At 41.7% G+C, this 26214-nt stretch overlaps 1 protein-coding gene across 1 annotated transcript in view; it reads right to left on the reverse strand.

Annotated features, from left to right (window-relative positions):
- The window catches only part of LOC121575201 (sodium channel protein type 8 subunit alpha-like), a 139364-nt gene that overhangs the window by 91577 nt on the left and 21573 nt on the right, over positions 1-26214 (reverse strand). Inside the window, exons 3-7 of the mRNA XM_041888153.2 lie at positions 20107-20225; positions 19647-19736; positions 19396-19524; positions 14022-14113; positions 11145-11366 (exon numbers count right to left, since the gene is read on the reverse strand). Coding sequence (XP_041744087.1) covers positions 11145-11366; positions 14022-14113; positions 19396-19524; positions 19647-19736; positions 20107-20225 — 652 coding nt within the window. The remainder of the gene's footprint in view (positions 1-11144; positions 11367-14021; positions 14114-19395; positions 19525-19646; positions 19737-20106; positions 20226-26214) is intronic.

Below are 26214 nucleotides of genomic sequence, written 5' to 3' on the forward strand. Positions count from 1 at the left end.
TGTGTGAAAACCTTGTGAAGACTTACAGAAAACGTTTGACCTGTGTCATTGCCAACAAAGGGTATATAACAAAGTATTGAGAAACTTTTGTTATTGACCAAATACTTATTTTCCACCATAATTTGCAAATAAATTCATTAAAAATCCTACAATGTGATTTTCTGGATTTTTTTTCTTCTCATTTTGTCTGTCATAGTTGACGTGCACCTATGATGAAAATTACAGGCCTCTCTCATCTTTTTAAGTGGGAGAACTTGCACAATTGGTGGCTGACTAAATACTTTTTTCCCCCACTGTAATTGATTTGAATAAAAACAATATGCTTCTTGCCCATGATGTATTTATCAGAGTTAATGACCTCACAATAAGCCAGATTCGAGTAACTTACATTGTGGTGCTGAAACTTGAAGCAATAGTTGCGACACAATCAATCGGAAATAGAAAGCTCATGGTGCTGAAAGTAGGCAAATTCAAGTAGGCATAATTCATTTCAATGTCTTCATTTTAATTTGACTTTACTAACAACAAGAGGGCTTTGTGTTAGAGCCTATTTCTTCCTATTTAAGAAATAAGAGGTAGCCTACCTGTTTGACAGACGAAATTAGGCTATAGGCTGCTATACAGTGCATTCGGAAAGTATTCAGACCTTTGACTTTTTCCACTTTGATCTTTTTATAGCCTTATTCTAAAATGGATTACATTTTTTTTTAATCATCATCAATCTACACACAATACCCCATAATGACAAAGCGAAAACTGTTTTTTTGAAATTTTTGCAAATGTATTACAAATAAAAAGCATAGCCTCCCGAGTGGCGCAGCGTCTAAGGCACTGCATCGCAATGTTGCGGTGTCACTACAGCCCAGGCTGTGTAACAACCGGCAGTGACCGGGAGTCCCATAGGGCGGTGTGCAATTGGCCCAGCGTCGTCCGGGTTTGGCCGGGGGGCTTTAGTTGGCTCATCGCACTCTAGCGACTACTTGTGGTGGGCCGGGTGCCTGCAAGCTGACTTCGGTCGTCAGTTGAACAGTGTTTCCTCTGACACATTGGTGTGGCAGGCTTCCGGGTTAAGCGAGTAGGTGTTAAGAAGCAGCGCGGCTTGACGGGTCATGTTTCGGAGGACGCGTGACTCGACCTTTGCGAGTTGCAGTGATGAGACAAGATCGTAATTGGATTGCAATTGGATATCACGAAAAGGGGGGTAAAAAAAAATAAAAAATAACAGAAATACATTTTTACATACATATTCAGACCCTTTGCTATGAGACTCAAAATTTAGCTCAGGTGCATCCTGTTTCCATTGATCATCCTTGAGCTGTTTCTACAACGTGATTGGAGTCCACCTGTGGTAAATTCAATTGATTGGACATGATTTAGAAAGGCAAACACCTGTCTATATAAGGTTCCACAGTTGACAGTGCATGTCAAAGCAAAAACCAAGCCATGAGGTCTCGCAGCTCCGAGACAGGATTGTGTCGAGGCACAGATCTGTGAAAGGGTACCAAAACATTTCTGCAGCTTTGAAGGTCCCCAAGAACGCAGTGGCCTCCATCATTCTTAAATGGAAGAAGTTTGGAACCTCCCTACAGCTGGCCGCCTGGCCAAACTGAGCAATCGGGGGAGAAGAGCCTTCGTCAGGGAGGTGACCAAGAACCCGATGGTCACTCTGACAGAGCTCCAGAGTTCCTCTGTGGAGATGGGAGAACCTTCCAGAAGGACAACCATCTCTGCAGCACTCCACCAACCAGGCCTTTATGGTAGAGTGGCCAGACGGAAGCCACTCCTCAGTAAAAGGCACATGACAGCCCGCTTGGCCTGAATGCCAAACCTGGCACCATCCCTACGGTGAAGCATGGTGGTGGCAGCATCATGCTGTGGGGATGTTTTTCAGTGGCAGGGACTGGGAGACTAGTCAGGATCGAGGGAAAGATGAATGGAGCAAAGTACAGAGAGATCCTTGATGAAAACCTTCTCCAGAGCACTCAGGACCTCAGACTGGGGTGAAGGTTCACCTTCCAACAGGACAATGACCGTAAGCACACAGCCAAGGCAACGCAGGAGTGGCTTTGGGACAAGTCTCTGAATGTCCTTGAGTGGCCCAGCCAGAGCCCGGACTTGAACCCGATCGAACATCCCTGGAGAGACCTGAAAAACGCTCTCTATCCTTCCTGACAGAGCTTGAGAGGATCTGCAGAGAAGAATGGGAGAAACTCCCCAAATATAGGTGTGCTAAGCTTGTAGCGTCATACCCAAGAAGACTCAAGGCTGTAATTGCTGCCAAAGGTGCTTCAACAAAGTACTGAGTAAAGGGTCTGAATACTTATGTAAATGTGATATTTCCGTTTTTTGTTTTTAATAAATTTACAAAAAGTTCTAAAAAACAGTTTTTGCTTCGTCATTATGGGCTATTGTGTGTAGATTGATGAGGGAAACTATTTTATCAATTTAAATATAAGGCTAGAAAGCAAGCTAGAAAGAACGAGGCTCGCTAAGTTCTTTATAAACTGCTACATTTTCTTTCTAATTTTACGCGCTATGACCAATGTTCCCTTAAATGTTTGGGCACTGAGCAGATTTTTGGTCTTGTGAGCGGAAAAATGAATATTGTGAGAATTTTGTGTGATTTCCGGTGCGTGTTTACAGTGAACACTGAGGCTGTTCCCTTACAGTTTTAGACAGTAGCCAATATGCTATTGTGGCTATTTGAGCATAATGTAGACCTACCAGCAATTCCATAACATTTTCACATGGAAATAGCTTTTGATTTCTATGATCTATCCTACGGTAGCATATATGTGGTGTTCAATGCAGGCCTACATTGCATGAGCCTTTTAAAAAACGTTTTTACATTATGAAGGGCTTGACATTAATTAATGATTTTTTAGTTGGTCTGTAACACCATGGGCCAAATAGGTGACTGTAAATTGCATTGTACTGTGTTGTATGATGCAAGAAACCACTTTACAAATATAATTAATTATTATTACCATACAGGCTAAACCTCTGCATATTGGCTTATTTGCATTTTCAAGCCTGTCTCAAAATGCAACACTGCCCGTTTAATTAAGACATAAGCTTTTTACCTGACTGGCTTTTCAAAGACAGCTTGAAATGTAGCCTACACATTTTGTGCTCTTGTAGGAAGTAGTAATTCCCCATTGCTGACATATACTTATCTATAACTGGGTTATAACTCGCTAACTAGCAAAGAATATCAACAAATGTGCACACATGCGGCTCTGTGCTCTGATCTGAACTGATTTGAAAAGCACATTTACTCTCGGGTGATTGAAAGACTGCTCGTGGGCTACCCCACCAATCGAATTCTACTACATTGGGCTCTGGCTCTGCCTGCAACAAAATCATAGACTCAATCTTGCAAAGCTAGATTTGTTTTGGTTTGTTGCATTGAAAAGGGGCTGATATAATAATATAATCACAAAAAAAACATTGATCTATATAGTGCAAACTAATGGGGCGAACTCATTTGGGGCTTTTATTTGATTTGGGCTTTACTGGAAGTAGAACAATTTCAAAAACAGCATATTTAAGGCTCTGGTCTGTCCAAGAAGTGAGGGTAAAAAGTAAGGATGTTCTCTGCTATCCACTTGATGTTTAAATTATTATTTTGGGTACAGGGGAGGGTCACTTCTTTTTTTCAAGCATTAAGTGACGGTTTAGGTAAAATATATTTTGCTGAAAGGAGGGCCATCAAACCCTTAATATAAATAATGTTCACTCCCTTATCATAGCATAGTGAAAATTACATTTGTTTTAGCCTTCCTTTGACTGTCAGGGGAATTTGGAAAGGCTGTGGCTGTTTTTACTTTATAACAGTTCGATTCTTGTGTATATTTATCAATTTACAGTAGTAGCCTATAATCATGTAAAAAAAAAAAACTAAATGACCTATTTATTTTATACTAACCTAATTGACAGAGTGAAAAGAAGGAATCCTTTACAGAATAACATGCATCCTGTTTGCAACAAGAAAAATGTGGCAAAGCAATTCCCTTTTTTCCTGAGTACAAAGTGTTATGTTTGGGGCAAATCCAATATAACACATTACTGAGTACCACTCTCCATATTTTAAAGCATAGTGGTGGCTGCATCATGTTATGGGTATGCTTGTAATCACTAAGGACATGGGAATTTTTCAGGATAAAAAATAAACGGAATGGAATTAAGCACAGGCAAAATCCTAGAGGAAAACCTTGTTCAGTCTGCTTTCGACCAGACACTGGGATAGGAATTCAACTTTCAGCAAGACAATAGCCTAAAACACAAGGCCACATCTACACTGCAGTTGCTTGCCAAGAAGACAGTGAATGTTCCTGCATAGCCGAGTTACAGTTTTCACTTAAATCTGCTTGAAATTCTATGGCAAGACTTGAAAATGGTTGTCTAGCAATGATCAACGACCAATTTGACAGAGCTTGAAGAATTTTGAAAATAATAATGGGCAAATATTGTACAATCCAGGTGTGCAAAGCTCTTAGAGACTTACCCAGAAAGACTCACAGCTGTAATCGCTGCCAAAGTTTCTAACATGTATTGACTCAAGGGTGTGAATACTTATGTAAATTAGATATATATAGTTATTTCATTTTCAATAAATGTGTAAAACTTTCTAAAAACATGTTTTCACTTTTAATCCATTTGAATTCAGGCTGTAACACAACAAAATGTGGAAAAGTCAAGGCGTATGAATACTTTCTGAAGGCACTGTAGCTGTTCAAATGCTCCAGAATAGGATATCTGTGTGGTCAGAGTTATGCTTTGTCCTTTTCAGACAGTTGAGTGACATCATTTCGCCAGTGCCTTGCTCTTCCACAGGGGGCTTACTACACTGTAAAGGTGAAGGAGTGAATTTGACAATAACTTACAGGCAGCTCAGTGGCAAGTACATTTCTGTATTTCATATTGCAGTACACCTACTGTAATCGAAATACAGTATGTAAGAAAGCACTATGTAATGACACACAGTACAATACCGTAGAATTGACTGTATTATACTGTAAAAAAGTAAACGCTACCGTAATCGTAATGAGTGAATGAATTAATGAAATTAATTGAGGGGAGGGGTTTGTATTTCACAGTATTTTACTGTAATTACATGGGATTGGTGAAAGCAGGTTGGCTGCTAGGTAATGCATTTACATATTACAGCATAGGGAAGAGTGGGGTAACCTGAGCCATTTCTTACATTCAGTCTCACTACGTCAAGGGAGATATATTTTCTTTCTAACAAAGATATCTACATATATTTCAGGATGTTGTGTATCCCTGGAAATAATCAGAATTAATGTAAACATAATAGTTTTGAAAACATAGCTTGTACAAAAAAAGTGGTCTCTTGGCACAACTTACCCCAGATATGGGGTAAATTGCGCAAAAGGACAGGGTAAATTGAGCCGCCTTGGGGTAAGTGGGTGATGGGGTCCTGTGACAGTGGGTGATGGTGCTGGCAGGTCAAACATTTCATTCATGGAATGGGTTTTGGTGTACAGTCGTGGTCAAAAGTTTTGAGAATGACACAAATACTAATTTTCACAAAGTCTGCTGCCTCAGTTTTGATGGTGGCAATTTGCATATACTCCAGAATGTCATGAAGAGTGTTCAGATGAATTGCAATTAATTGCAAAGTCCCTCTTTGCCATGGAAATGATCTTAATCCCCAAAAAACATTTCCACTGCATTTCAGCCCTGCCACAAAAGGACCAGCTGCCATCATGTCAGTGATTCTCTCGTTAACACAGGTGAGAGTGTTGACGAGGACAAGGCTGGAGATCACCCTGTCATGCTTATTGAGTTAGAATAACAGACTGGAAGCTTTAAAAGGAGGGTGGTGCTTGAAATCATTGTTCTTCCTCTGTTAACCATGGTTACCTGCAAGGAAACACATGCCGTCATCATTGCTTTGCACAAAAAGGGCTTCACAGGCAAGGATATTGCTGCTAGTAAGATTGCGCCTAAATCAACCACTTATCGGATCATCAAGAACTTCAAGGAGAGAGGTTAAATTGTTATGAAGAAGGCGTCAGGGCGCCCAAGAAAGTCCAGCAAGCACCAGGACCGTCTCCTAAAGTTGATTCAGCTATGGGATCGGGGCACCACCAGTGCAGAGCTTGCTCAGGAATGGCAGCAGGCAGGTGTGAGTGCATCTGCACGCACAGTGAGGCGAAGACTTTTGGAGGATGGCCTGGTGTCAAGAAGGGCAGCAAAGAAGCCACTTATCTCCAGGAAAAATATTCAGCAAAAGGTACAAGGATTGGACTGCTGAGGACTGGGGTAAAGTCATTTTCTCTGATGAATCCCCTTTCCGATTGTTTGGGGCATCCGGAAAACACCTTGTCCGGAGAAGACAAGGTGAGCGCTACCATCAGTCCTGTGTCATGCCAACAGTAAAACATCTTGAGACCATTCATGTGTGGGGTTGCTTCTCAGCCAAGGGAGTGGGCTCACTCTCAATTTTGCCTAAGAACACAGCCATGAATAAAGAATGGTACCAACACATCCTCCGAGAGCAACTTCTCCCAACCATCCAAGAACAGTTTGGTGACGACCAATGCCTTTTCCAGCATGATGGAGCACCTTGCCAAAAGGCAAAAGTGATAACTAAGTGGCTCGGGGAACAAAACATTGACATTTTGGGTCCATGGCCAGGAAACTCCCCAGACCTTAATCCCATTGAGAACTTGTGTTCGATCCTCAAGACAAATTCTGACAAACTCCAAGCATTGATTATGCAAGAATGGGCTGCCATCAGTCAGGATGTGGCCCAGAAGTTAATTGACAGCCTGCCAGGGCGGATTGCAGAGGTCTTGAAAAAGAAGGGTCAACACTGCAAATATTGACTCTTTGCATAAACTTAATGTAATTGTCAATAAAAGCCTTTGACACTTATGGAATGCTTGCAATTATACTTCAGTATACCATAGTAACATCCGACAAAAATATCTCATAACACTGAAGCAGCGAACTTTGTGAAGACCAATACTTGTGTCATTCTCAAAACTTTTGACCACGACTGTATTGTTTATCTTAAATGTATGCCTACATTCAGTTCAATATCACTTACCCTTCCATTTCTTGACCAGTTGTCTGGGACAGGGATGTTGTTTCGATGTGCCAATTCATACACAAGTTCTCTGCATTTGAGTCTACTAAGGCCATGAAACGGGTCTGCAAAATTCTTGATATGTTTAGCAAGCTCAGACTCCATGTCATCAGATAAGACCTTGAGTGCCTCTGCTACTCTATCATAGCCTTTCATTCGCACAGATACATGTTCGTTTTCTTGTTTGTCAATGTACCTCTTCAGTGTCATTCAGTCTATTTGTTCATCCCTTGCTGCTGCTCAAATGGACTTTATCCCTTCTCTCACTTCCTTGGCTGCTCTCTCAAGAACCTCAAGGGGGGCTAGACCCCTGCTTATTTTACGTTTATATACACAGGGCATGATGACGTCTGCTCTGTAACAATAAAAATGTTGAGTTCATATGCATTACACATTGCAAAAATACTATGCATATTATGCATAAAACAGACAAAATATCATCATAATTTGTATGGGGTATGGTGGCCATTGGCTCAACTTACCCCAAGGCAAATATTTTGACTACATTAGCCCACACAGCTACAATGATGCACTTTCATGCTAGGTTTAGGACCTCATATTGTAGCTTATAGAGACCCCAATAGATGTATAAAACAATCTTAAAACAATTTTGGTTTAGATTCAAGCATCATGAAACCTACAACAAAATAAATTAATTTGACTTTGTTCAAATCAGTTTTTTGGACCTAACTTCCTTTCCAGTTTTTCCATGTGGTTTCTTCCTCCACAGACTCCATCAAATTATGACCTCTTCCTAAATATTTGGTCACATGATTCATTTTGTGTATGGTTTCCTAGAAACAAGGTGTGGCGCAACTAACACTTTGGCTCAACTTACCCCTCTCTCCCCTGTCAATGAATATTTGGTGTTTTATATCACTTGCACTTCTAGAGGCCTTAACATAGGCTTCCAAACTGGCAGCAACTACAGAGCAAAACAGACCAAAAGGACATGGCAAAATGCTTAATCTGTAAAGGTTTAAGACTTGTTGCCACTCCAATCTGTCCCCTATACATCTGTCCCCTATACATGGAGCACTATAACCACACATTATAGCCTCTTACAAGGCACGCGGTACTGTATTCTGTGGGGTGGAATTACAGCACCATTTGAAATACAGCAATTCTTTCCCCCCACCCACTACATTTTCCCACAATACACCATCATTTACAGTATGGTGTAGTAAAACATTTCACAGTTTTTAATGTTGATAATACCCCAGATTACTGTATAAATTACAGTTTTCCATTACAGTGTAGGGTTGATGGCCCCCACTCTCTCAGTATTCCAGTTGGGTCACTAAGGATGAGGGACTTCTCAGTATGGGACAAAATAGCCCACGATTATGTCCCATCGTCCCCTTAATCTGAGATAAAGGGCTCTCCGTCATTGGAGTAGACCCATCACCTCTCGCCCCAGACACTAAGCTGGTGCGTGTAGGGAGAGTAATGGGGAGATATTCACCACCCATAGGGTGGAGGGCAGTCCAAGAGGACCGAACGGTACCGGATTGACCTCCAGGGTTCCGCCATGCTCATACGAATACCTCGGACTCCTTACGATGTTCCTCATATAATTAGGAAACAGTCTCTGCCTTTTCTGCAGCATTGTCACATCCTTTTCAGGACGGATGGCATGACTGCACTGGCGTCTACCAACTGGCTCACCAAGGAAGCGCTGGTTAGCGGAGTTAATGCCACTCTTTTACGACCAGCCCTAGCAGCTCCCGTTAAGCAGGGGTCTACTGACCCAAGGGAACAGAGACATGTTCCATCCTCATCTGGACATGCTGGCTCATGCAAGGCCTGCCACTAAGAGTAATTTTTTAGACCATACAGAGTGCCAGGGCCCTTTCCACACGCTCACTGTATGGTAGAGTGGCATGTGATATGTCGTTTTATAAAGGGTGCACATCGCTTACGCCCAGTCCCCAATCCTTTAGTCCCATCTTGGGTCCTGTCTATTGTGCTTGAGGCTACTTCACAGCAGTGATTCGAGCCACTGGAAAGCATTGAGATGAAGTATCTCTCTTTCAAAACCGCTTTACCATAGCCCTTACGTCCACAAAGTGAGTGAGTGAGCTGCTTGCACTGTCAGCCCACCACTCATGCCTGCAATTTGCCACAGGCTTATCCAAGGTTACCTTACAGCCTAACCCCACCTTTGTGCCTAAAGTCAGCAATGCGTGTAATTGCCTCACTTTGGAGCTTTTTTATTTTTCCTCCACAGAAGAAGAGCATCTCCATTGTTTATGTCCATTACGCGATTTTCGCACTTACAGTACATGGACATGATGAGAGCTTTACGGAGCAGCAACAAGCTCTTTGTCACCTGGGCACCTCCCCAAACGGGTAGGCCCCTCTCTCATCAACGGCTATTCCATTGGATAACGGAGGCTGTTATATTAGCCTAAGGGCCCATTCTTTCAGAGGCATGGCTACATCATGGGCATTGTTCAAAGGCATCTCTGTACAAGAGATTTGTGATTCTGTATATTGTGCTACCCCTTATTCATAGGTTGCACCTCCGTCACTCGGTCGTGTCATGCCATTGTTATGAACGTTCTCAAGCCGCCCTCTACCGGCGGCACAATAGTGGTGCCCTAAAGTCGTGATAAGCCCAGTCATTCTGGCCGGAGGCTAATGACTGTTTAGTCTAAACTACACTATAGGGCCTGGAAATACGATGACATTACTAAAGTAGTCAAATGTTTAGTAGGAAACAACTTTGCCGGCATTATCATGTCGTCAAATTTACTTTAGACAAATGGCAATGTTGTCATTAGCTAGCAAAGTTAATCATAAATAGCTAGCAATGCTAACGTTAGCTAGATAAAATCCGGTGGCCTCCCCAGAATCTTAGCTAACTAGCTAACGTTATACTGCATCTAAAGTCAATCTGGCGACATCAAAATGATGACAAAAGGTTTTCCTACTAATTATTTGCCTCCTTTTGAATGGCATTGTTTTTCCAAGCCACTGTAATGCACTTTTGATTAAATCTTCATCAGCGCTCATTGAAGATGCATTGAGTAGTATGGTCAGTTGTGAATCAGTCCAACATGAATGTTTCAAACAATATTGAATTAGTGAATACCTTTATGAGGTTTTACCGACTGGACGTCACTGCGCCTTCCTGGCGCATACGTTCCTCAGTGTCGGAGCCTCTGAGGGGTGATACTGTTGGGACTGTTTTGGCCTCGGAGAGCATGTCTGTGATACGGGAGTGGGCTATATCCCATTGTGAGATACCAAAACTAATATTTGAAAGAGAACGTAAAGGGATACTTCGAGATTTTGGCAATGAAACCCTTGATCTACTTCCCCATCGTCAGATGATCTTGTGGATACCATCTTTATGTCTCTGAGTCCAGTATGAAGGAAGATAGAGGTAGTTTCGCAAGCCAATGCTAACTAGTGTTAGCGCAATGACTGGAAGTCATAGACTAACACTAGTTAGCAATTGACCTAATGCTAGTTAGCAACTTTCTTCAAACTGCACGCAGAGACATAAAAATGGTATCATCTTGTTCATCTGACACTGGGGAAGTAGATAAAGGGCTTCATTGACAAAATCCCAAAGTGTCCCTTTAAGGTTACTTTCGTAATCACGGTTCTCTGATAATAGAGTGAGGCATCTCATCGCGTTTCCCTGTTTGCAAGAGCGTGAGGAAGAAAGATATGCTTGAGAATGACCAGAAGGGGGTCCGACAGACATTGTGTGATCTGAGCATCCATAGTGATCCGCCTTAGGAGACATATCCCATTGTGAGATACCTCACTCTATTATCAGAGAACCAGGGTTACGAAAGTAACCTTAAGTTTTCCATTACAGTGTTTATTTTAGACTATGACTGACAAACAGATTAAATCAACCCATTAACTAAAAAGAAGACATTTTATCAGATTATCTGGTAGGCACAGCCTACCTGGCACCCCTAACTCAAACTCAGCTCAAATGTTATAAGTCGAAACGGTCTTCTGTCTCAGTGTCACACATCTTTTGGCCATGTGTCGGACTCACTCTCGTTCATGATGTATTCATTCCAGTCGAAGCCCTTACTACCATTGGCCAGGTAGTTCTCAGTGGAGTTGAATGGCCAGATGACACATTTCTGCCGCAGGTTGCCCATGAAGAGCTGTAGTCCAATCAAAGCGAAGACACTGAGACAGAAGACCGTGAGGATCATAACGTCTGACAATTTCTTCACCGATTGAACTAGAGCACCGACGATGGTCTTGAGTCCTGGGGGGAAGAACCGGACATATGCATTCACACACATATGTGCACACACACACACACACGTATGTATGTGTTTGTGTACACACATACATATAAACACACAAGCGCACACATACATACACACAAACAAAGATAAATGGGCATTGCTGGAAAGTATAAGCTTAGCTATGAATTATTTCTATAGAGTTTATATAGTAGTAGTACAGTAGTAGTATAGTAGTCCATCTCATAAAAGCGTATTTGTTCAAGTTAACATCAAACCAGAACTAATGCTCTGTTTTGAATCACCAATATCTAAATTTGGACAGGTATAACAGAAGTATTCTAAACTGCAGGCGTATGTGTAATAATAATAATAATAATAATAATAATAATGTGTATGGTTGATATATTTTCCTCTATTTTCCATGAGGAAAGAGGTTTTCACCACATTCACTTTGATACCTCAATGGTGATTGTGTTCCATATTGTTAGTTACTGTTAAATCATATTGAACTAAATTACAGCGAGAATATGATCCTTGATAACTAGCACAATAATTAAAGACATACAAAACAGCCAGAAGATGGTCAGATATTCAGGCATTATAAACACCACAACATAGAAACACAACAACATTGAGAGTGCCCCTACATGAGATTTCCATAAGACTAACACACTTCAGTGATGATCAGAATACTGCTAAAATGTTCTAAATCAACATAATTACACTGAGGTAGGCTACACCAAAATGGTTCTAAAACCTAATGGGTGATGTAGTTGTGGAGGGATACCAATTTATGACAAGTTTATGTTCATTTAAAACATTATGTGAATAAATGTTTTATGTCAATTAGATGCCCTTATGTTATTTCTCTGTTCAAGTCTCAGTTTCACAGGCAGTGTAGAGCATCCTTGGAAACAGTAGGGCCACTCTCATATAAAAGATATGGAAACAACTACAAAACATCCACCAGATCGCCCAAACACAGCAGCACAGCACAACGAAGAGAGAGCGCAGGACTCAGTCAGAGGAGGAAGAAGTGAGAAGAGAAGAGAGGACAGGTGAGGGGGGCAAGGGTTAGGGGGAATCACAGGTTGCATGCAGGTAATTTTAACGCCAAGGCTAAAGGAATTGACTCCATGTCATCATCACCTGTCTGTCTGGCAACCGGAATGGTGACTTAGCTTGGTTCCCAAGGTTAGAATGGTTCCCATCCTAGGCACCCCCATCATGTCCCACTGGTGCTGTGGGGTGTGATCTCCACTGGGTGAGCCTTTTAGGCTGGGACACCTTTAGATCAGAGGCCTACACTGGAGACTGAGCCAACACTACTTACTGGACTAGATGTATTTTATGAGCAAATTCACATTCACTTCCTGCCCCAGACACTTGTTCAACAACACTTTTGCACCATTAGAGTGTTCTGCAGTCGAAGTTACTACAAAATCTCAAAAGGCTAACTAAGACTGTGAACAAATAATGAGTCAGTGTGGTGTGTGTGTGTTCCATAAAACATAACTGATTTACAATCCAACAATTCCAATGGTGCAATGTAAAAACCCAAACCCAACCCCTACCCCCATCGCCAATGTATTTGCATATCACTGTGTTTATTTCATGTAATTAATTTCTCTGTTGTGTTTCTGCTTTATTGTCCCAGGATAAACCGAAACGAGAAGTCCACATTCAGGATTCGCTGCTATAATCATAATAGAATGGAATTCAAAGTAAAGAAGCTCCTTAAAAGCCAAAGTTGTAAGATAAAAAAGCAGGTGTCTTGAAAAGCTTCATGCAGCGTACAATGTGTTGTCAAACTAGGCTTGGCAGTCTTAAGGAATTAAATGTTCTTCAGAGTGCTCAGTTATAGTCAGGGGACAACTTCATACAGACACGTGATGTGTTTTAAGACTGGCATTGATACATCAGAGTTTAAGATTTTAACAACAACTAAGGTAGAAATTTGAACCCAAACTAATCAAATGTCCTAAACGTTATGTATTCACCTATATTCATTCATTTGGTGGTTATAAACACATTATCACTCTCTGTTGGACAGTGAATCGAACTCTCTGAAGAGATACTCATGTATGGTCTAAATAAGAAATGCTTACAAATACAATGTGTGAGTGTGAAACCCTTGTCTATCACTTTGACTTGAAGATTAAGATGTCAATAATAATAACTATTCTTTAGTTTTCAAAATATATTAACAATATAATTTATACTGTTCCTCATACTAAGACCCTGGGTTTTCCCTAACCATGGGAGGGTTATCAACTAGGCCCTGAAGTTTTTCCTGGGGGGAAACTCGGGCTCCTACCCATACTATCTGCTGTCAATATACTGTTAATGTCACTTCGAGAGAGACTACTATTAAAATAATCATACGAAATTTGCTGTGTATCCCACCCACTTATTTTGGGCTGTTTGTCTTTTAGTATGTCATATCAGCGGCACCTTTTCCACTTAACACCACAAGACTGCAAGTAGACTGCTAAGCCTATCAAAAATGTATTGCTACCATTTTTGATTGTTTGAAAAATTAAAAGTAAACAAAACAGGTATCATTTCTGATGCATCCTCTTTAAGAGTCTAAAGTAATAAGAAATGATGAGAATCCAATTCATGAGAAATCCAAATAAGCTCAGCCTTAGTATTTTAAATGGGAGTCTCACCTGGAATGACTGAAATAGTTTTCAATGCTCGGAGAACCCTGAACGTTCTCAGCGCTGAGACATTCCCCAGGTCCACAAATTCTGTTACATATCTGTAATGGGGTAGGATCACACACAGAACAAAACACCATGATACAAAACACAAACGGTAACACACACACAAACCTACAGATCAAAAGCACGGACACGCAAGTGCACGACACCAGCCCCATCACCACCGAAGAAGATGACCGGCAGGAGGAGTGGACACCACGGCGAGCGAGAGAGAGAAGCGCCTATTCCTCCAGGAGAGAGGAGCGAAGCTGGAAAAGGAAACGAAAGGAAACCGAAACAAAACCACACCTACAGTGCCTTCAGAAAGTATTCATACCCCTTGACGTATTCCACATTTTGTTTTGTTACAGCCTGAATTAAAAATGGATTAAATATTTTTTTTTTCTCACCCATCTACACACAATTCCCAATAATGACAGTGAAAACATGTTTTTAGAAATCTTTGCAAATTTATTGAAAATGAGATGCAGAAATATCTCATTTACATAAGTATTCACACCCCTGAGTCAATACATGTCATCTTTGGCAGCGATTACAGCCGTGAGTCTTTCTGGGTAAGTCTCTAAGGGGCCAATCCCGACCTAACAATTTATGCCTTTCCTACGCACACCTTTCCTACGCACTTCTCAGTATTTGGTATTCAGACTTGACTTATTCAGTCGCATAACACGCTCTGCAGGTGTGGCTACCTTCCGCGCTCTGAATACATTTCATTCAACTGTTGAAAACCCTCTGGCCAACAGATTTTCTTGTGGAGTTTTCATTCAATAGGGTTTTCAGTACATTTATCTTAAGCCATCCCTTTAAATACAATGCACATTTAATTAGAATTTTGTCGACAGACTCAATAGAATACATTGAGAAAACGGGTTCAGAATATAGAGATCAATGAAAAAAAGCCATCTATTCATATTCATCTCAGTTTCAGCACCAACTGGTAGATTTTAAAATACTTTTATATTTGGGTGTTTTGGGAGAGCCTTTACAGATTATTTTTTTATATTGATTAATAAAAAATACAGTGGTTTGATTCATCCTGAAAGTTGTCATATTCAAGTTCAATCCATCACTGTGGAAAAGGGGCCTCAATACATGTCATGTTGATGTGATTTTCAGTTTGCTTCCAGATGGCTGGTTTCACATTCGTCTTCAGGGATCATAAAGAAAAATCATCTAAAGCAATTGCTATGTGTATTTATAATCCCCTTCTCCAAACGGATTACTCATTTACCTAGCTCTTATCAATAGATCTTATCAAGTTGTAAATTACAATGCATGGAGAATGGTGGTATTTATATCAATAACAAAAAAAAGTATGCTTTTTCCACTTGGAACCGGTAGGTTCGCTAGACGTTGTTCATGGTTTTGCGCGTAAAGGTGTTTATTATTAGGGAATTAAGTAAAGGTCAGAACACAGTTTATCTGTAGACACATCTCCGCCACACCTTCATTTATTCAAGCTCCACCTCAAACGAATAGTGGGTGAATAGCATACTATTCTCTTGCTTAAGTTCAAGGTCAGAATATGCATAGAAAGAAAAGCACATTAAAAGGAATTACATTCCATTTACGGCACTTAACTCGGGTCGGAATATGGGCCTATGAGCTTTGCACACCTGGATTGTACAATATTTGCACATTATTCTTTTTTAAATTCTTCAAGCGCTGTCAAGTTGGTTGTTGATCATTGCTAGACAGCCATTTTTGAGTACTGCCATAGATTTTCAAGCCGATTTAAGTCAAAACTGTAACTAGGCCCCTCAGGAACATTCAATATTGTCTTTTTAAGCTACTCCAGTGCATATTTGGCCTTGTGTTTTAGGTTATTGTTCTGCTGAAAGGTGAATTTGTCATCCAGTGTCTGTTGGAAAACACACTGAACAAGGTTTTCCTCTAAGATTTTGCCTGTGCTTAGCTCTATTCTGTTAATTTTTATCCTAAAAAAACTCCCTAGTCCTTGTCGATGACAAGCATACCCATAACATGATGCAGCCACCACCATTTTTGAAAATATGAAGAGTGGTACTTTGCTTTCAGGACATAAAGTTCATTTCTTTGCCAAATTCTTTTGCAGTTTTACTTATTGCAAACAGGAATATTTTTATTATGTACAGGCATTCCTTCTTTTCACTTTGTCATTTAGAGTAGGTTTGTATTTTGAAGTAACTACAATGTTGTTGATCCATCCTCAGTTTTCTCCTATCACAACTACTCTGTAACGTTCTAATGTCAGCATTGGCCTCATGGTGAAATCTCTGAGAGCGTTCCTTCCTCTCCGGCAACTGAGTTAGGAAGGATGCCTGTACCTTTGTAGTGACTGGGTGTATTGATACACCAACCATACATGTAATTAATAACTTCACCATGCTCAACTTGATATTCAATGTCTGCTTTCTTTTTTTTACCCATCTACCAATAGGTCCTCATCTTTGTGAGGCATTGGAAAACCTGCCTGGTGTTTGTGGTTGAATCTGTGTTTGAAATTCACTGCTCGACTGAGGGACCTTACAGATAATTATATGTGCAGAGATGAGGTAGTCATTCAAAAATCATGTTTAACACTATTATTGCACACAGAGTGCAACTTATTATGTGACTTGTTAAGCAAATTCTTACTCCTGAACTTATTTAGGCTTGCCATAACAAAGGGGTTGAATATTGTTGATTCACGACATTTCAGCTTTCCTTTGTAATTAATTTGTAAAAACTTCTAAATACATAATTCCACTTTGACATTACGGGGTATTGTGTGTAGGCCAGTGACACAAAATCTCAATTTAATCCATTTCAAATGTAAGCTGTAATACCACAAAATGTGGAAAAAGTCAAGGGGTGTGAATACTTTCTGAAGGCACTGTAACACTGACCCTCCACGACTCCCCTGCCCGCGCACACACACATGCACAGTCTTACCTGGGATAACAGAAATTGTTTTCAGAACCCTGAACGTACGCAGAGCTGACAAATTGCCTAGGTTTACAAACTCTGTTATACACCTGCAGAGTGGTTTAGATCACAGTTACTCAGCAGCCATTACAGAATGAGAGACAGAAGGCAGAGTTGGGGTTAATGCCATTTAAATTCAGTCAATTCAGTAAGTAAACTGAAATTCCAATTGCATGCTTTTTCTCATTGAAAAGAACTGAGAAAAAATGGAATTGGAAGTTCAGTTTACTTCCTGAATTGACTGAATTCAAACAGCATTGACCCCAACCTTGAAAGAAAGAAAATACAAAAATGAAATAAAGAAAAAGAAAGGAAGATAGGGGGAAAACATTTAATTAAGCAATACATACATATAATACTCTCTACCCCCTTCTCCCTATTTGACCATTACAATAACTAATACTAGTAACAACACAATACTCAGATGTTAACATACAGGAAAGTCTGATATAAGAGGGACTTACAATAAGATGAAGAAGACATAAGAGATGGGAGAATATGAAATAAAATATGGACCAAAATGTTTCAAAATATTACACATGTAAATCAGAGAAAATGTAAAATTCGGGCAGGGCAATCATTCCTTGCCAAACTCTAACAATTTCAATATTTGCATAACTTTCAATCATCATAATCTCCCTTTTACCAAATTCTCAGAGACTGCTATCCCTGCTCTTTGAAATCATGTTCTTTGGTAGGATATTTTCCCACCCACATTTATTTGTTTTATAAAGAAAGAAGCAGTGGAGTAATCGTACATCATACATGTTATGCATCTGTATAAGCTCTACATTATTTGAATGAACTATCTCACTCTCTTTGAACAAACCCATCCATATCTGTATGTGTCATTCAAATAAAATGCAACATTACAAATATACCTGTACTTACATATACTGTATGTTCAATTGATTGATTGATTCAGTTGAATGAATTCTATTCTGTTGAATGAGTATTTGGAGATGCTTCTACATCTTGGATTATTTTGCATGTTTTGAAATATTCTCTGGTGTGGAATGTCCTGCCTGCCCCAACCTTGTCACTCTGGTAGAGTTGGAGGTATAGAGAGAGATAGAGGAGTAGAGAGATGGAGGTGTAGAGAGAGGTGGAGGTGTAGAGAGAGGTGGAGGTGTAGAGAGAGGTGGAGGTGTAGAGAGAGGTGGAGGTGTAGAGAGAGATGGAAGTGTCGAGAGAGGTGGAGGTGTAGAGAGAGGTGGAGGTGTAGAGAGAGATGGAAGTATAGAGAGAGGTGGATGTGTAGAGAGAGATGAAGGTGCAGAGAGAGATGGAAGTGTAGAGAGAGATGGAAGTGTAGAGAGAGGTGGAGGTGTAGAGAGAGGTGGAGGTGTAGAGAGAGGTGGAGGTGTAGAGAGAGGTGGTGTAGAGAGAGATGGAAGTGTAGAGAGAAGTGGAGGTGTAGAGAGAGGTGGAGGTGTAGAGAGAGGTGGAGGTGTAGAGAGAGATGGAAGTGTAGAGAGAGGTGGAGGTGTAGAGAGGTGGAGGTGTAGAGAGAGGTGGTGTAGAGAGAGATGGAAGTGTAGAGAGAGGTGGAGGTGTAGAGAGAAGTGGAGGTGTAGAGAGAGGTGGAGATATAGAGAGAGGTGGAGGTGTAGAGAGAGGTGGAGGTATAGAGAGAGGTGGAGGTGTAGAGAGAGATGGAAGTGTAGAGAGATGGAAGTGTAGAGAGAGGTGGAGGTGTAGAGAGAGATGGAAGTGTCGAGAGAGGTGGAGGTGTAGAGAGAGATGGAAGTGTAGAGAGAGGTGGAGGTGTAGAGAGGTGGAGGTGTAGAGAGGTGGAGGTGTAGAGAGAGGTGGAGGTGTAGAGAGGTGGAGGTGTAGAGAGAAGTGGAGGTGTAGAGAGGTGGAGGTGTAGAGAGAGATGGAAGTGTAGAGAGAGGTGGAGGTGTAGAGAGGTGGAGGTGTAGAGAGAGGTGGTGTAGAGAGAGATGGAAGTGTAGAGAGAGGTGGAGGTGTAGAGAGAAGTGGAGGTGTAGAGAGAGGTGGAGATATAGAGAGAGGTGGAGGTGTAGAGAGAGGTGGAGGTATAGAGAGAGGTGGAGGTGTAGAGAGAGATGGAAGTGTAGAGAGATGGAAGTGTAGAGAGAGGTGGAGGTGTAGAGAGAGATGGAAGTGTCGAGAGAGGTGGAGGTGTAGAGAGAGATGGAAGTGTAGAGAGAGGTGGAGGTGTAGAGAGGTGGAGGTGTAGAGAGGTGGAGGTGTAGAGAGAGGTGGAGGTGTAGAGAGGTGGAGGTGTAGAGAGAAGTGGAGGTGTAGAGAGGTGGAGGTGTAGAGAGAGGTGGAGGTGTAGCGAGGTGGAGGTGTAGAGAGGTGGAGGTGTAGAGAGAGGGATACGGGGAGGAGGTGGACTACTTACGCCATAGAGATCACCATGAAGTCCAGCCAGTTCCATGGATCTCGTAGAAAAGTGAACCCGTCTATACAAAAGCCTCGCGCCACAATCTTGGTAAGCGATTCAAAGGTGTAGATACCTGTGAAGGTATACCTAGAGCACAATAAGACAAGAGACAGCGAAAGGGTGAGATAAGTGAATAAATGCATACTAGTTTATAAATGTTTTACAAATAGTTTATGAATGTGCATAGTGAGTTATAAGTCAATACTTACTCTACTATCTTGTTCCATTCTGGAGGATCACTAAATGTCATGAAAACACAGTTGGTCAAAATGGTGCTCATGATGATCATACTGAATACCGTGAGAGGGAACAGAGTTAAGAAAAGGTTGACCACCTACACCCCACCACCCATCAACATACTGTAGCAACATAGCTGAAAATACTGTGAGACACTACAATTACATATATTCCATCCATGAAAGGACAAAGGAAGATGTTCCAGGATGGTGTGGGACACAAGATCCAGATCAACGCACAAGGATGATTTGGCCTGTATCACTTATTTTCTGTTTCTTCAACCAATCAAAAGAAAACATCACAATCACAAGCTCCTTCAACCTTAAGATTGTGCACAATACATCGAAGAAATATATGTGCTACATATTTTCCGCATGATAAACAACAAAATCATAATCTCAAAGCAAGACAATGCACCACTTGAAAGGATATGAGTGTATCAAAATCTTAATTGCTATTCGCCTAAAGAGACTAAAAGGGCTGATGACGTACAAGGAATCCGTGGCGTGGAAGCGGAAGATTGTTTTCCCTTTGTTTAGGACTATAAATGTCTGTGGAGAGAGAGAGAGAGAGAGAGAGAGAGAGAGAGAGAGAGAGAGAGAGAGAGAGAGAGAGAGAGAGAGAGAGAGAGAGAGAGAGAGAGAGAGAGAGAGAGAATTGCATTAACAAGAGCAATACAAGTCATGACACATACAGGACATGTATAAAAGAAAAGTTGCACTCTCATGGCTCCGATGCAATAAATGTAATAGATACCAACGTTTGAATGGCTATGCTGCCTTCATCAAGGTTTCAGGACACATACAGGACAGGTAACTGTCACTGTGGGCCCCATGCTGAGACAACAGAAAGGGGAAGTCATGACTACGGCACACCAAGCTGACTGTTCATTGGCTGATCTGATTGCTGAGCTCATCTCTGAGTCTTAGGGCACACTATGGACCTTGCTGCTTCAGTTTGCCATGTCCTTTCACTGCAAGAATAATTATGTTGTATTACGACTTTAAAAGTGTATACCCACTTTAAAAAGCACCATAAAGAATGCTCTGTGCATTTCCTCCAAAAAGCAATCAACAAGAGGGTAAACCAATATTGGTAACTTGATATTGAGGTATATGAGGTATAAACAGGGTATATACACTGAGTATACCAAACATTAGGACCACCTTCCTAATATTGAGTTGCGCCCTCCCCCCTTTTGCCCTCAGAACAGCCTCAATTCATTGGGGCATGGACTCTACAAGGTGTCGAAAGCATTCCACAGGGATGCTGGCACATGTTGACGCCAATGCTTCCCACCGTTGTGTCAAGTTGGCTGGATGTCCTTTGGGTGGTGGACCATTCTTGATACACACGGGAAACTGCTGAGTGTGAAAAACACAGCAGCGTTGCAGTTCTTGACACAAACTGATGCGCCTACTACCATACCACGTTCAAAGGCACTTCAATCTTTTGTCTTGCCCATTCATCCCATTCATCCATTCATCCTCTGAATGGCACACATATACAATCCTTGTCTCAATTGTCTCAAGGCTTAAAAATCCTTCTTCAACATGTCTCTTCCCCTTCATCTACACCGATTGAAGTGGATTTAACAAGTGACATCAATAAGGGATCATATCTTTCACCTGGATTCACCTGGTCAGTCTATGTCATGGAAAGAGCAGGTGTTCTTAAATGTTTTAACACTCAGTGGATAATGTGATACTGAGGTATAAACAGGATATAAATTATGTGATACTGAGGTATAAACAGCTTTATGCACATACTAGGGCACAGGGTGAACAGCAAAGACAACCACAACATTATACAACAGTAAGACAGAGACTTCTGACCTTAAGTCAACCATGACCTTAAATGTCTCTTCCACTAAAGGCCTAGCACATACACAAGCCTCCTTTACTCCTGTAAAGACATATTTCACAACTATTACAGAATGTTGTGTGAAAAATATTAAATGGGATTCAATGCCCAGGTCTGAATAGCCTTATAACTTAACCCTTTATGCAGAAAATGTCATGTTTCAATAACTTGTAGTCCATTTAAATAAGTACCCAACCCTGTTGCACCATCTGGCCTAACTACTGTACGACTTCCAGTTAGAGTAACTAAGAGCCCCGGAATGGCAGTGACGGTAAGAGATCCCAGTGTCTGGGTGGGTTCCTTCTTTCCTGGTTAGGTTTGACCTCTACAGTAACTCTGTAGGAAGGCTGCCTGGCTGGCTGCTGGACCACAAGAGACGGGACGGGACGGGAGGAGAAGCTCTTCCCTCTCTCCAGTCTGTGGCCAAATGTCTGTCTTCCTCTCCCAGCTTAAAGCTCTTACTGGAAGAGAACTGCAAATGCTGCGATCGATCAGGCCAGGATCTGCTGACTCCAGCCTCTCAACAACCACTCCCAACCCATAAACAAGCCCCGGCCAAGTGGGGCTGGGCTGGCTGTGGTGGGGTTAGGCCCAGAGCTCTGAGAGAAAGTGTGTGTGAGTGTGTGTGTGTGTGTGTGTGTGTGTGTGTGTGTGTGTGTGTGTGTGTGTGTGTGTGTGTGTGTGTGTGTGTGTGTGTGTGTGTGTGTGTGTGTGTGTGTGTGTGTGTGCGTGTGCGTGTGCATGTATGTATTAGCGTGCACGTGTGTGTGTGTATTTTTTTATTTAGTATTTTATTAGGATCCCCATTAGCTACTGCTAAAGCAGCAGCTACTCTTTCTGGGATCCACACAAAGCATGACATAATACATAACATTAATAGACAAGTACATCACAAGGACAGAACTAAATTTAAAATAAGAATACACGCTTTCATTTATGCCTTCATAATCATGTCATTCATAGACGCTACTGAATGAAAGTGCAACACATGGAAACGGAAATTCAATAACAAGTAGGTGCGTTGCAAATAGGCTGACACTTTTCGCTAAATTCCCCTTATGTGAACAAAGCTACCTTGTTTCTATAGTTACCACCCGTAATGGGTATCCTGAGGTAAAGTATAGACTTTTTACAGTTACCATCCACTATCGGTTTCATTAGGTAAAATGCAACATTCATGAACATGCATAAATCATTTTCACCTCAGCAACAGTGATCAGAGTTAAAGGGATAGTTCACCCAAATTACAAAATGACATATTGGTTTCCTCACCCTGTAAGCAGGGTGATTTCGAATGATTGCATGAAAAATGCTGACTGTTTCCCATGGCTAAAACATTAGCATGTGGAAACAGTGCCAGGGAAACTAAAACAAAATCATGGATTGCTGTCATACCATAGACTGCTACAGGGTAAGGAAAGCAATGTGTCATTTTGTGATTTGGGTGAATTATCCCTTTAACAGACTTCAACGCAGAAACCTTGAATCATGTGGAGTTTCCACCTCAGCAACTTGTCTTGCATTTTCACCTTCATTCCCCTACACCACATTCACACCCAGCAGCGTCCACCAGTCACACACATAAACACATATCAGTACATACTTAGGTATCAACTCAAGGACAGAACTACATACATTTAAAATAAGAATACACAGTTTTATACACTGAAGCCTAACATTCCATTCATCAATATATGTGTGTGTGTGTGTGTGTGTGTGTGTGTGTGTGTGTGTGTGTGCGCGCGCACATGTATGCACGTTTGTGTGTGGGTGTGTTCAAGTGTGTGCACAGGGAGTGAGAAGAAAGAGACGTCACAGCAGAAGCGTAACCAGCAGACAATCATCCGTACTATAAATCATAAGTGCCTACACTAACTTTTCTGACTCCACGTCATCCATAAAGTTCTGGTACTGACGAGAGAAAAAAACACTGTTGGGGGAGGTTCTCTTCTGCACTGTTCAACCAATCCAGTAAATGTGGAGGAGGAGTTAAGATGGACTGTTAACGTCAAAAAGCGGAAGTCGCGTCACAGGCTCTCTTTCCATTTCCCCTGAAAACCAGATGCATCCAGTTGTTGACGACCCCGCTCTGAGGGTGGCCGCTCCCAAACAGTTATCAAAGTGATATCTGTTCTCCATGTACACACACACACACACACGCACACATTCACACACACGCACACCATACAACGGTTTCATCCCAATGCGCTAGGCCTGTGTTTCAATTAAGGTCAACCACTTTGGTGTACATACTGCAATCAATTTACATACATTGTTAGCTAACCTCCGATTCTTGGACACATTGAAATGGTCCTGTACATATCGACCGTATGGTGCATAGTGTGCTGGACTCTCAAAGGCACGGTCTGTGGGACAATCAAAGGCACGCTTCACATGCATAAACACATACAATCACACAGAGTGGCATGGGTCCTATACACAGTACACACAATAAGATTTCGATACTCGTACACACACACACACGTACATGTGCACACACACACAAACATACATGCACACACACAATGCAAACTGAACGTTTCATGACTGACTTGCTACAAAGCTACTACAAGTTTCATCATCCACAATAGAAGCTTTGAGGAGAAAGACACATATGCAGGAATAGGAGGCAGAATGCAGCTGCAGAGACATCCAAAGAGAGAGAGAGGAAGGAGGGAGGGGGAGAAGCATGCAGTGGAGCATTGAGAGAGAGAGAGAGAGAGAGAGAGAGAGAGAGAGAGAGAGAGAGAGAGAGAGAGAGAGAGAGAGAGAGAGAGAGAGAGAGAGAGAGAGAGAGAGAGAGAGAGAGAGAGAGAGAGAGGAAGGAAGGAAGGAAGGAAGGAGGGTGGGTGGGTGGGTGGGTGGAGGGGCAGAGGGAGGAATGCAGAAGAAATCCCTGAGAGCTGCATAGGGGAGAGAGCCAAAGCAGAGATGTATGGGTAGAGGGAGGGAGGAGGGAGGGAGGGATGGGTAGGCAGCATGCAGCAGAGAAATAGAGAAAGAGATGACAGGGTTATGCAGAGGAAACAATAAAAAGGAGATCACAGAGGGAGGGGGGAGCATCTCTATAGGCTACAACATAGTACCACTATGTTAACTTAGACTGTTCTTTAAACACCTGAACTCAGCAATGATTTTGGTCTAAATCATAGTCCAAGACATCAATGACCTTCACAAACATAAACATTCAGTGAGAGAAACCATCGCAAACCTTGGCTAAAAGATGTGTGCATTAATACATGCAGAGTTGACGGTCACAGATTACGGTCTCTAACGTGTACCGTATACGTAACCTACCGGCTGGCATTCACACAACCAGCATTTATGCTAACACATCATTATCCAACCACACCCCTCCCCTCCCTCACTCCCTCCCTCCCTACCCGGCACACATATGTAACTACACAGCCAGTTCAACTCCATGGAGCATTATTCCCGTGCGGTGTGGTGTGCTCCCCCCTCCCTCCCTATCTTCCTCCCTCCCCCTCTCCTCTCCTCCTCAGACCAGTACAGAAGGATGCTGTGTCATCAGACACTAAGGACTCAGACAGAGCACTAAAGCCTGGCCCTCGCTCTAATTTACTACACCCCAGAGAGATAGAGAGATAGAGTGAGAGAGAGAGAGAGAGAGAGAGAGAGAGAGAGAGAGAGAGAGAGAGAGAGAGAGAGAGAGAGAGAGAGAGAGAGAGAGAGAGAGAGAGAGAGACGAAAGGGGGGATCATAATGTAATAACTTCCCACTCCCAAATGTGCCTCTTTAAAATACAAGCCATGGCATGATAGGAAGCGAGTGAAGTCACCAACCTGGGACCTAGCTATGGTTAATGATACCAGTGTATAAAGGACATATTCTGGCTATTTGTTACTCATTATGAGCTATTCATTGTCTCTGTGTGATCAGCAGCAGCCAGTGGAAATGACCAGTCAGTCTGCTACTCAGCCAGGGTCATTTTGGTACCACAGAAGCCTGCCATGTAGGAGAGACGCTGGTAACACCATAGAGATTGAATGACAAGCAAGGTTCAATGCTATACACACCATAGAGATAGAGCGGCGCACAATTGGCCCAGCGTCATCCGGGTTTGGCCAGGGTAGGCCATCATTGTAAATAAGAATTTGTTCTTAACTGACTTGCCTAGTAAAATAAAGGTTAAATAAATAAATAGAATGACTAGCAGGAAAGACACTGGTTACACCATAGAGATAAAATGGCTAACAAGGGTCAATGGTACACCATAGAGATAGCATGGCTAGCAAGGGTCAATGCTACACCCTAGATATAGAATGCCTATATGCCATATCTTTCTAACTGTGCTCTTTCCCAAAAGCTCCCAGCATACAACCTATATACTTATTATGGACACAGTATGCTTACATTATTAGCTATCTTTGTTATTATTTGTTGTTATTTGTTATTAGTCCCATCCTTCAACTCTATTCAATACCTCCCATCTATCTCTTAACACCATCCATATAGGATTTCTATTTGCCATATATATTTCAACCGTACTGTGATGTTTTACAAAAGTTCTGAACCTTTCTATTCTCATTGCTTCTACAGATTGTGAATTAAAAATAAACATTTTTGCTAAAAGTATTATTATATTATTGATTGATTGACTATGACTTTTCAGATCACCCAGTAATGCTATCTGCAAGGTTAGCTCCAGGTAAATAT

This window comes from Coregonus clupeaformis, chromosome 10 (genome assembly GCF_020615455.1).
Source record: "Coregonus clupeaformis isolate EN_2021a chromosome 10, ASM2061545v1, whole genome shotgun sequence".
Taxonomy (NCBI): Eukaryota; Metazoa; Chordata; class Actinopteri; order Salmoniformes; family Salmonidae; genus Coregonus; species Coregonus clupeaformis.